General features: G+C 43.1%; 1 protein-coding gene across 1 annotated transcript in view; it reads right to left on the bottom strand.

Moving 5' to 3' along the window:
- Positions 1-10,414, bottom strand: part of DGUOK (deoxyguanosine kinase) — a 29,485-nt gene extending 19,071 nt beyond the window's left edge. Inside the window, exons 1-2 of the mRNA XM_004691538.2 lie at positions 10,201-10,414; positions 519-631 (exon numbers count right to left, since the gene is read on the bottom strand). Of these exons, the coding sequence (XP_004691595.1) occupies positions 519-631; positions 10,201-10,342 (255 nt within the window). The 5' untranslated portion in view covers positions 10,343-10,414. The remainder of the gene's footprint in view (positions 1-518; positions 632-10,200) is intronic.
- Between the last annotated feature and the right edge of the window lie 2,186 nt (positions 10,415-12,600).

The raw sequence follows: 12,600 nt of genomic DNA, 5'->3' as shown, positions 1-12,600 counted from the left end.
CTGCCACGCCATGTGGTCTCCTCCGGGGCAGGCGGGAATCGAACTCATGTGGAAGAGGCTTCAGATTCTCAGTGCTGGACTCCAACCCTCTGCGCCACCAGGGAGGGCCAGATGTGCTCTCTTAAGGCCCCTTATAATTTCTAAAACTGTAATTTAAAACCACTGTAATTAACTATTATTTTTGATGGTCAGCTTCAGTAATAGTAATACACTTAAAGGGAGGAATGACAAAATAAATCTTCAAAGCTAGGATGGCTAGACATGCTTTCGAAAAACCACACACACAAACACACACAAGAGGTATGTAGACATACCGAAGCCCACAAAAGTCAAAACTGAACATATTCAAACAAGACATATCCTCTCTGGTGAATGTGGTCTGCCTTCTGGAATGAAAGTATTTTTTAAAAAAAGGAGACTCAAAACTGGGCTACTTCACCTACTCACAGCAAATTAGATTATTACAATTAGTTTACTCACCCATGCCAGCCAACTAACCACAGCAACCAAAAACTTACTTTTGGGGTCCCAGCAGCCTGGACATTCTGCCATGTTGCTACAGGCTCTGTAGCTACGTGCCACTCTGGGTAACTTTTCGTGAGTAACTTCACAAAGGTGGACTTTCCCACAGCTGCAATGCAAACAGCATGTGATGGGACACGTTTCAAATCAGGGCTGAGAAGAAGGCTGCTACTGAACTCTGCCACAAATGCCCAATGCAAGGGAACAAGTGCCAGTCTTTCCACTTTCAAAACTCAGTAGCCATGCCGCTGGCACACCGATGATGGGTGAGTCCATGCCGACCAGTCACCATAGTGAATACAGGCAACAGGGAGGCAAAATACCATTAAGACTTCACTTCCAATTTTAATATCCCAACCTCCCAGAGGAGAGTAGCTTAATAACAGTTGAAAATGATAGGCTGCCACAAGCTGATGAAATCAGCTACATAAATTTCAAGTTTGAATCACAGTCCTATTTATTCTGTGACAGTGTAAAAATTGCAAGTTTTTTCAGATAGAAGATGAAGATTATGACTCTCATTCATTCAACAAATCTAACCAATGTTCATGAGCTCTCTGGCATAGGGCTACATGCTTGGACTTTCTGGTACTAGAGGTACAATGGTTAACAAAACCCAGGAGGGATTTTGCCCTCAAAGAGCTTATATGGGAGACAGTTATTAATGACACACAAGTAACTTAGAGGATGCCAGGAAAGAAAAATGCAAGATCGTTCTACTATAGCTCAGGAGGTCCTTTGAAAAAATGACATCAGAGGTAAGACTTGAAAGATGAGGAATTAGCCAGGCTGTGGGTGGGAGAACAGTATTCCAGGCAGAGGGAGCGGCACGAACAAAGATCAGGGAAAAAAGAAGAACTTGTCATACAAGACAGAGACATCTATGGCCTTGAACAAGTGAGTGCACCTCCACTGTGGTCATGAGACCACGAGACCATGAACATGGAAGAGGCAGTGTGGCAGGTGGGCAGGTGACTCAGGCCTTCTAGTCCTGATAAGAAGTTTGAATTTTAAGGGCAATGAGAAGTCAGTGATGACATAGAGCTTAATTAAGCAAGGAAATGACAAGTTTCCATCTCATTTTTAAAAGATTACTTTGACAGCTGTGTAAGAATGGATGCATAAAGTAAAGTGGGCAGCCGGTTAGAAGTTAAAAAACAACTTGAAACCGGCCCTCCCTGGTGGCGCAGCGGGTTAAAGCACTGCACTAAGAAGCTTAAGCCACTTCCGCATGAGTTCGATTCCCGCCTGCCCCGGAGGAGATCCACGTGGCGTGGCAGACCTCTCCTGACCCGCCCGCTGCTCCCCTCAGCAGTGTACTTCGTCCATCTGCCTGTTCTGCTCCCCACGCTGTCTCTGGTGAATCCTCTCATCCTCCGCATCTCTGGCCTGTACCCCAGTTCTATATGAATAAATAAATCTTAAAAAAAAAAAAAACAGCTTGAACTAAAATGGCAGAGAAGGTGAAAAGTATGGTCTCTCTGAGAAATTTTGAGATGAAATCAATCTGGCACCACAACATTCAAGTTCTCTTTTCCCATTTTCAACGTCTGGACTCTAGACATCTCCATTTGGACATGCCACAGACACCTCTGTCTATATACCCCTAAATGAATTCATCTTCCCCACTAAACAGCACTTCTGTATGTCCCAGACCTCTGGATATAGCAGCACTATCCACTCACTGTTGGAACTTCCTCCTCTACCAAAACTCAAGTGGTGCCAGGCCCTTTGGACCAGCCTTTGAAACTTCCCCCACCTTTTTCTCTCCATTCTCACCTCTATGCTCAAAACTAGGCTCCTATCTCTTACTTTCCCACTGTGGCCTTCAATCCTGTCATTCAAACTGAACATAAAACAACACTGCTTTAAACCCTCTGACAGCTTCTTTTTGCTTTAACAACAAAATCCAACTGTCTGGTCTACAACACATCTTGAGGTCTGGCCCCTGCATACATCTCTTTGGCTTCAGCTTCCCTCCTGCCGGACCTAATTCCTTTTAAGTCTGATCACACCATGTTCTCCTGTGGGAATATGACTTTGCATATTTTCCCATTTCCTGGAGCACCTTCCTCACTGCCCAATTCCAACCCAATCTTTTAAGATTCTGCTTAGATGGACTCCTACAGTGAGCCCTGACTGTGCTTGGGAGCTCAATCTCTTCTATCAGAGAGAACCTTTCTCAAGTGAGCTCTACTCTCAGGAGAATCCCAAAGGGAACCAAGAAAAGTAACAGTGGCACCTGCCCATTCGATGGTGTTAGTCCCTCATGGCTACTGATCAGGAGTGAGATGTCTCAGCAGGAAAGCCTACACATTCAATATGTGACATTTAACACACACCACTCCGACTCCTCTCTGAACACACAGGGTAAGAACAAACAACATGAATCTGCATTTGGTACAGTCACGCTCATGCCAGCGCCACCTCCACCCAACTCCTGTGTGCCTTTGCACATTTGCATAGCCTCTGCTCTTCCCACACGCCAGTGAATAAATGCCTTCCCCTGCTCTTCTAAGGCCTGTGTCTACAGCTTTTGTCCTACCAAGCCTAAGGCCCCATCACTGCCATAAGGTACAGGCCTTCTCTAGCTCATGCTAATTTGGAATCAAGCTATACCTATGATATGTGTTTAGCATTTAATTTTTTGTTTCATGGGTCTCAATTTTGGTTTCCTAACAGGATCTGAATCTCTAGGATTGGACTCCAGGACTCCAAATTTTAGAACTATGCCAAGTGATACTGATGCATGTTGAAATTCCTATCAAAACCAAAAAGGAGTTTGGGTTTGTTGGGGTTTTTTTGGAGGGGAATGTAGATTCCAAAATCACAAACCAGACAACTAATAAAACTCTCTGGAGCTGTCAATGTACCTAACAGAGTGGCAGGAATTACCAATAAGTTGAATTTGTATATTATCAGATACCTGCTTGCCTTAAGTTTAAATGTTTGGCACAGAGGGTCAATATTTAGACTGCAGGTTGTTGAAAAGTCTAAAACATGGTCTCTATAAGCTGAAAAATTATTCTGACTGATATAAAAAGATGAAGGCAATTATTAGATAGGTGGGACTTAATCTAAGTTTTTCAGCAGTCAAAGACAATTACCTAAGAAACTACTGCAGATGGAAAGGAAGGGTCACTGCCTCACTGCTCAGACCAGACACCACCAGTTCATCTGAGAGCAGTGAAGACTCAATGAAGACAACTTGTGCTATTTAAACACAAAAAACCCAGAATGCCAACAAATTAAGATGTGATGGGGAATAAACAGTTCCTGTTACTAGAACAATCACATCAAGGTAACTTTCCCACACTGCACCCGTCTCCCCATTCCAAAGCTTTTGGAAAGCCACCTTAGTACTCAGCTTATGGCTAGAATGACTGTAAGTGAGGATGCAAGGTCCCAGGTTGTACCATCGATGCTGCTGCAGGGCTTGGGAGCCTGAGTAATTTACCAAAGGGCAAGATTTCTCAACTTGCATCCCAATGGAATTGGTCTGCGCCAGGCACTGCCCACACAAGTGGGGTATTTAAAATAAAATAATTCAGTTACATATTTGTGTTCAAATGACACAGCATCACTTTTTTTTCAGTGCTGTGATATCTGACTGTAATAGTTGTTTTCTTCCTGGTTGAGTTTCATAGTTGTTTTGTTTTGTTTTGTTTTTAAAGATTTATTATTTATTTATGCATACAGAGGTGGGGTACAAGCCGGAGGTACAAAGGCAGTGAACAGATTCACCAGAGACAGAGTGGGGAGCAGAGCAGGCAGATGGATCAAGTACACTGCTGAGGGGAGCAGCGGGCAAGACAGGAGAGATCTGCTGTGCCATGTGGGGATCAAACTCTCACTGAACAGCTGTCGCTATGCTGCGTCCCAACCAGTTGCGCCACCAGGTAGGGCCCTCATAGTTTTTTTAAAAGCTATATTTTAAAGTGCTGCCATGACTTTGCAAGTGTGAGACTATCTGGTTCTCTACTGCTACACTCACCTCTTACTAGTGACCAGAACACCCGTGTCCACCAAAAGCCTCTCTTCTTCAGGTAACACTGAACCAAGCGGACAAATTCCTCCTTTTGTCAAGTCTCAGCAGGGACAAGCTCTTATGACTTCATGATCATGACTTAGATCCCAGTTTAACTGTTATCTTTCAATATTATGAAATTTGGGAGTTGTCAGATGTCAAAAGCAGCATCAAACTTTCCCTTAAGGCCTTGCTGATCACTGTACCTTGTTCTTTGTGCCATGCTGAAGAAAAGGATGAGAGTAGTATGTTACTTCAGCATGCTGACTTCTTTCAACACCAGGATTATCATGCCACGTATTAGACGGAAGAGTTGTTAATGTTCATCCTTTTCCTATCATGGGTTTTTCCTCCCACAATTTTTCTGTAAAGCTGCAATAGCTACATTGTGCTAAAATCTGGTAATAAGATAGCATCTGAGGTAACACAAAACAATATGCTATATTATTTTAAATTTAAATTTAAATTCCTTTATGGAAGGAATGAAGTGAATCACAGAAACAGAGAATCCAACATTTCAAGGGAACTTCTTAACTATATCATCTCTTCCAGGCAAAAACATGGGTGGTGATGGTGGGGGGAAACCCAATTCTGAAACTCTTTAACCAAAACACAAACGAAAGCAATAGATATAAAACTCTCTTAAGCAACAAAACATTCTTCCAGAGAAATTTAAAGCTTTTATTTCAGGAACTGCATTTGGTGCTGCAGTCACTCACTCATTCATTCCATGTAAACAGATGTTGATGGAGTAGTTACTAAAGGGCAGGTACTGTAACTAAATGATAAATTAGGTTGCAATCCAACTCTGAAACTAAGCACCCAGGATCAGATAGGCATTCTTAAAAGCATTCTGGGAAAACTTAATAAAAATCACTCAGCAGGCTTAAAAGAAATTTAATAGGTTTGCCCTGATTCCTTTTCTTCTCATGACAAACTTTATCTTCCCCCCAACCTCCCCAAAATCCTCATGGCTTCCATGAGGAAGCCATCTAAACTATCTGATCTGAAATGCCCTCCACCCTCACTTTCCCCAATTGATTCATCCCTTCACTGCCGCCTTCTCCCTGATGCCTCCTTGAACTATCTCCAGCTCTACTTCATCCCTAACCAGAGTTAATTACTGCCTGCTCTGGTTTACCAAAGTAAATTAACACTAATTATTTGTTGAATCATCATTCTCTCCAGCTAGAGTAGGAGCTAGCTTTCTGAAGACCTTATTCTCTTTGTGTCCTGAGTATCTAGCCAGGTATTAAGAATGAAGCTAGATGGAAGGAAGGAGGTGAATCACAAAAACAGAGAATCCAATATACAATGTTTGGAATAAACAGGCATCTGCCTGTTCCCCCTGGGGCTTCTTTGCCCAGTTGTTTATATATTTAGTATAAGATACATCTTAGTGACACTAAGTCACTCACTTTGAATGCTGGAGGGACCTGTTACTAGGAAAACTCCCACTGATTTATGTGTAAATTTCTAAACTGCAAAAGTATGAAACCATTTCCTCCTTAGCAGGGTCTTTGAAAATCAAAATGAGAATGGTCTGCGATGACTCACTGGCAACATTTCCTATAGCAATCCTTTCTGCAAATTAGGTTTGAAAGCATAAAATAACTCACTTTCCCATAATACACATCAGTGATGAATACACTCAAAAGACAGGCTAAGCACCTTGTTTTTTTAGATTTTCAGGTATTCGAGGTACCAGGTTTTCAATTTTCAGTCACACAGGGCATATGGCTTCATCACACGTTAGATGCCACTAGCTGCTACTGCACAGACCAATTTTCTCTACCTGCTGCTCTCTGCATCTATCATGCAGGGTATGATAAGATTTAGGGCAACATGACTAACAAGAAAAGTCCCTCTAAAAACTATCTAACCACAGTAGGACAGAAGTTCATGTTTCCTGAATAGGTACTTCACTCTGATTTGTTTGAGGGATGGGGGCGCCACCTGTGACAGAGAACAAGCTAACTCTTGATTTGATTATAAAAGCAGTTTAATATATTTCCTTGTTACTGCTGACTAGTTTGTGTATGAATATTACTGCACAGGATTCAAATATCTGGTAAATATAGCATAAATACAATGGGTCAGTAGGGGGTTAGGTGTTGATGATGCAAGATGAACAAGACAGGAAGTGGCCAACCCTTGGAAGGTATTGAATGTGCAAACAACTTCAATAGAACGCAAGTGCTGCAGCAGTTTTGGGTACAAACTGTTATGAGAGCATACAGAGGAGGCAGTGACTAATTCTGTCTGAGGAGAGTCATCAGGGTATGTGGGGTGATGTAGTGAAAGGAAATAAAACAAGGAAGAGCCACACTGAGATCTTACCTGTCTACTTCTCATTAGTCAGACTTTCACTGGTCAGCTTCATTCATTCTAAAACTTCAAAAACTGCCCCAAGTTACCAACTTTTCATATTGAAACCTCAGCCCCTATTTCTCTCGACTTCAGGCACATTATCTCTCAATGTCTCTGAGGCACTCCACACATAACACTCTTAAGCTCTGCTGACTTCCTCTTCCTTTATTCCCATGCTCAGTTTTCAGAGTCAGTGAACAAATTACATACCTCACTGTTAATCTTCTACATCTCTTTATCCCTCACTCCTCCAAAAGGTCCCCAAGTCCTGTCAATTCCACCTCCAAAATCTCTTTCAAGCCATTACTCTCTCTCCCCATTCCTTCCATTCAGGCCTGAAATTTCCCTCTCTCCAACTACTACTACACTATTTGTATAACTAGTCTATGCCAAACTCACCAGATACAAAGAATTATGGGTATTACAGCAACCAAGACTTAGATCGTAAAGTGCCACCTTTATAGAACTTTCTATTTGCTCATTCTAGCAGCCATTTTCCTTTGAAAAATTAATTTGGTTATGTAATACCTGGCTTCAGGTCTGCAGTAACCTCCCACTGCCTATAAAGAAACTCCTAGCACAGTTCAGAAGACCATTCAAAATCTGGCAAACCCTAACCTTCCACACTCTTGTTCTGCCATCCTCTTACAGGCCTTTAAAATACAAGTACACAACTGCTGCCCTATTATTAAAACTGTATGTATTTCTTCAGGATTTGCCTTGGCAAATGTTACTTCCTGTCCCTGAAATATTCCTTTTCCACTTCTGTCCCTTGGAAATTCCTACCTCAGAGATGTTCCACAGAAATCAAGTTTATAAATCTGCTCCTCCCACTTGGTTGTGAGCTCCTTAAAAGACAGGAGCACTATCACATGAGTCCATCCTCATAATAGGTACACTGAGCCTTATTTGCATGAGATCAAGAAAGCAGCATTGAAATCAGAAAGGTTAGGAGGCAAAGGTCAGGAAAATAGGGAGAGGCAGTTCAAACCTCACTTGACATTCATCCCTACTGCTCTTAAAAATGCTTCAGAAGTTCACCTAACAATTCCAGCATCTGAAGCATTGCACGGCTGATCATTCTCTCCCCCAAGCACACTTCACTTGACTCCCAGGATCGCATTCTCTACTGACTTTTCTCATATCTCACTGGTCATTACTTCATTCTTTTTAAGGTTCTTTCCATCTCCTCGATCTCTTTAATATTTGTGTGTTCCAGGGTTTTAGTACTTTCCATCAATACCCCGAGTTGCTTAACTTTCAATACCATCTACATTTGTAACTCTGATACAGAGACTCTGAACTCTAGACTCATATATTCATTTTCTATTCAACATCCACTTCGATATCTAACAGTGTGAATACATAATATACCAAAAACAAAAACCCTGAAATCAGAACTCTATCTTTCAGGCCAAAAATGACTGGCATTATTACCGATCCTTCTATATCTCACACCCCACATCTACCTGTTACTAAGTCCATCTACCTGTTACTAAGTCCTACCTTAAATGTACTCCCTTATCACCTCCATGTTACCATGATGGGCCAACTGACTATAACTTACTTTTTTGCACTAACTTCCTGTCATTTTCTACTTTCAACATACAGGCAACCCCTCACTGCATACTGTTTTACTGTGCTTCACAATGGTGTTTTTTTGTTTTGTTTTGTTTTTTTACAAATTGAAGGTCTGTTGGAACATTACAGCAAGTCTACATGCACCATTTTTCCAAAGGCAAGTGTTCACTTCCTGTCTGTGTCACATTTAATTAAGGTACGGATATTGGTTTTTTAGACACAATGCTGTAGTCTATTAAGTAGACTACAGCAGAGTATAAACATAACTTCTATATACACTGGGAAACCAAACATTTCCAGACTCCCTGTGTGGCCACAGTCACTTTACTGTGGTGATCTGGAACCAAACTCCGAGATCTCCAAGATGTACCTGGATCAGTCAGTCATCTTTCTACAATCTAAGTCAAATCATGCCTCTTGATGCTCAAAACCTCTAATGGTTTCTCACCTCAATCAGAATAAAAAACCCATGTTGAATTACAAGGCCTAGATAATGTGACCACCTCCCTTATATTCTGTCATCTCCCCCATTCTTTTTATTCACTCCCGTCTAGTCACAACTGTTTGGCACACTGTTCCCTAGACACCCTTACTACCTCAGGGCCTAGCATGTGCCTTCTCTCTGTCTAAAATATTCTGAAGTTATACACATGGTTCATTCCCTTCAGGTTTTTGCTCAAAGGTCACTTAACTCAGGGAGGCCTGTCTTGACTATGCTATTTAGAATTACAATTCCACTCAGCCCCTCACCTGAGTTTCCTCACTACACTCATTACTAACAGTCTCATTACTCATTACTAGCAGTCTAATATACTGCTTACTTTGTTTATTGATTTATTTTCCATCTCTACTAGAGTTCCGTGAGAGTGAGATTTGTTTGTTCTGTTCACTGTGGTTTCCTGAGGGCCAAGCACATGTGGAAATGGCTCAAAATTTATTTGTTGAATGAATAAAGTGAGAAATTCTCAATCTGTTGCTAGTCTATCTTCAACACCCAATCTCTGCTGATTCCCTGCAGGGTTCAGCACCCTTGTAGGTAAAAGCATCAATTCAGGACTTAAGTTACACCAAGCTGAACGTTTCAGTTTAACTATACTAAACTGAAAGTTTTAGTTTTTTCGACTTTTAAAATACTGTGTCGCTACTCTTCTAACAGTTAATTTTTAATTTATACACATTTTTAAGAAAAACGTTAATAAATAGTGGGACAAGCTCAGGGATATGGCAAAAATTAAACTGAACAAGTTTAGATAAAATACAGGACATCTAGTTAAATATGAATGTGAGATAACGAATTAGTTTTGTGTGCGTGTGCCCCAAATACTGCATTGGGCACATAATATCTGAAATCCTATATTAAACGGGTAGCTTTTTTCTCCTAAATATAGCAACCCTGTCTTGGGAGAGCAAGCGTCCTACTCCTTGTCGTTTTCATCTCGAAAACAAACTATAACTTAACCCTACCTACAGCCTGCATGGCTTTTAAGGACCACCAAATGCATCCCTGTGGGAGAGTCCTTAGGCCTGACGTCCTAACAATCAGAAAGGCAAAGGCTAACAGTACACTTTGGGAGGGGAAAGGCCCTAGCAACTTTGAATAAGCAGCCCCGCAGTATTAGATGGGGTCCTGCTCCCTTTCCCAGCCTCTCAGGCACCTGCTCCATGGGGGCCAAGGCAGGGCAGCCACTATGGGCCCTTACCAATGTTGCCTTCGATGGAGAGCCTTCGGAGCCCGCGCTCCCCGTGCAGGGCCCTGAAGGGGGGCACGCTCTCGAGTGGGCTCTGAGCCATGGAAGTGGAGGGTGCTCGCAGGAGCCTTCGAAAGAGCCGGCCCGCTGTCATCCCACCCACGATTCGCGCAAATGTCACTTCCGCTGAAAGCACTTCCGCCCCCGACACCGCCTTCACGCGCTCCGGCGCGCTTCTGACGTCAGAAGATCGCCAGGCAGGAAGTGGGTGGGGTCGAGAGGTCAAAAGCGAACACTTTGCTATCGCGACGTTTGTGGAGAAGCGTGGCTGTAGAAATCCTCCGGGTGGGGGTGGAGGAGAGTTTGTGGATACTGAACTTGCCAGGGTCATGTTCGCCCCTTCGTTTTTGTTAGTTGGGCCGGTACAGTTTAAAAAGAGATATAACCGTAAGCGGAGGTTACAGCGGGGGAGGCTGATGGACCGCGGCCGAGGACTGGTGGTGGTAGATGGGCGGGGTGTGCTAACACCTCTGAACCAGTGGTTCTGAATCATACACGCTGTCGTAAACCAACGTTACCTCAATTAAAACAAAGAATAATATCACATTGCATCTTTGTGTGACTTTAAAGACAATTCTCTAATTGAAATTTTAAACGAGGGTTCTTGTTTTCCAGCTGTTTTTATTCTAAATGGGAAGAAATTGGACGACTTTAAGTGTGAAAATGATGCAATCTGATGATTTACGCAAATTAATTCCCCCACCCCCCATTCCTTGTTAAGGCTCAGCACAAGCTGGTACATTAGTGAATAATCAACAAATTTGTTCAACTGCACCCTACCTCTTATTTTGTTTTAAATGAATATGAATGTTTGCCTAATCGATTTGCATAAATAGCCAAAAATCCCATTAAGGTAACCGGGTAGAGGTTAAGAAAGGAGATGAACCGCGTTTTAAACTGGACAGATTGGGTTGTGTGGGTCTAAACAATGATGGGGGAGCTGACTGGCAGGTGGGGTAGGATGGAGGTGGGTATTCGGATGCATTTGTGAAAGGGTGAGAACGAGTAGGGAGACTTGGTAAGTTAGACTTGGTAAGTATGAGTGGAGTCCTGCTGTGGAAGAATTGTACTCTTCAGAGGGACAGGGACAGTTCTTAGCTGCTGCCACTGGATGAGGCCCTGACAGGCTTTGCCCTGTCACACTCCATCGGCATAACGACCCCAGAACTAATGATTTATGAAACGCTATCAAGGGTGCTGCACCTTGCAAGATTAAGCCAAAAGAGTCAAATCAGCAGTGTACAGGCAAACCGACATTCAGGCAACACTTTCAGAGGTGGGAGATTTTTCAAGATAGCTATCTGATTGCAAGGGGTGTGAGGAACAGTGTCAGTACCGCAACTCTCCTTGGATCCCATCCAGGCTGGAGTGTGTGGGGGGGGAGGGGGCAGGCCTGCCTACATCCCCCAAGACCAACCTCTGCATCCCCCAGTACTCTAACAGCCCAGGTCTGTGATTGCAATTTGCAGAACTGCCCTCAAACTACTGGAATCACTTCTCTGCACAGGTGGAAAGTCTGGGAATTCACGTCCTTCCCCGTACCCCTTCTGTGAAGGGTACACCTACATCCATCACTAATGAGAAAAGTGACAGTGCAAAGCCTGGCTCTGTTGCCTCAATCAGGCTTATAGGCTAGAGCTCCTTGGGGCCCAGGCTGAATCTACTTTTTGGGAATTTTGCCTGGAGATCCCTCTGGGCAGTATACTTACTCGTTTCTCTTAAGAGCACTTTTTTTTTTTAAAGATTGATTTATTTATGCATACAGAACTGGGGTACAGGCCAGAGTGCAGGGGCGGTGAGAGGATTCACCAGAGACAGAGTGGGGAGCAGAACAGGCTAACTAACAAAGTACACTGCTGAGGGGAGCAGTGGGCGGGTCAGGAGACATCTGCCCCACCATGTGGGTCACCTCCAGGTCAGGCAGGGATTGAACTCATGCTGAAGTGGCTTTAGCTTCTTAGTGCTGTGCTCTAACCCACTACACCACCAGGAAGGGCCCTCTCTTAAGAGCACTTTAATAAATCACTTGGATGTAAAGGTCTGCTTGGGAAATTCGCCCTAAAACAAATCTTCTGGTGGGGTTTGAACCCACTCCACTAGACAAGCGAAGGGCTGGTGAACAAGGAATGTCTGAAGTTGAGGTTCCTACTCCACAGTCTCCAAATAGGTGTGTTTGGGAAAGCTCATGAACACGGTGGGGTCTACTTAGGAGTGTCAAGGATGGGACCTGACTAGGTGGAAAGGACCTAATTCTGCTATTAACTAGTTAAGTGACCTAGTTAAAGTAGATTCCTTATAAAACAGGAATGAGGGGCCCTTCTTGGTGGCGCTTCAGGTTAAAGCATAGCACTA

Source organism: Condylura cristata, unplaced genomic scaffold (genome assembly GCF_000260355.1).
Source record: "Condylura cristata isolate star-nosed mole 26May11 unplaced genomic scaffold, ConCri1.0 scaffold00031, whole genome shotgun sequence".
Taxonomy (NCBI): domain Eukaryota; kingdom Metazoa; phylum Chordata; class Mammalia; order Eulipotyphla; family Talpidae; genus Condylura; species Condylura cristata.
Note: the sequence above shows the minus strand (reverse complement) of the source record. Positions and strands in the feature narration are given on the sequence as shown.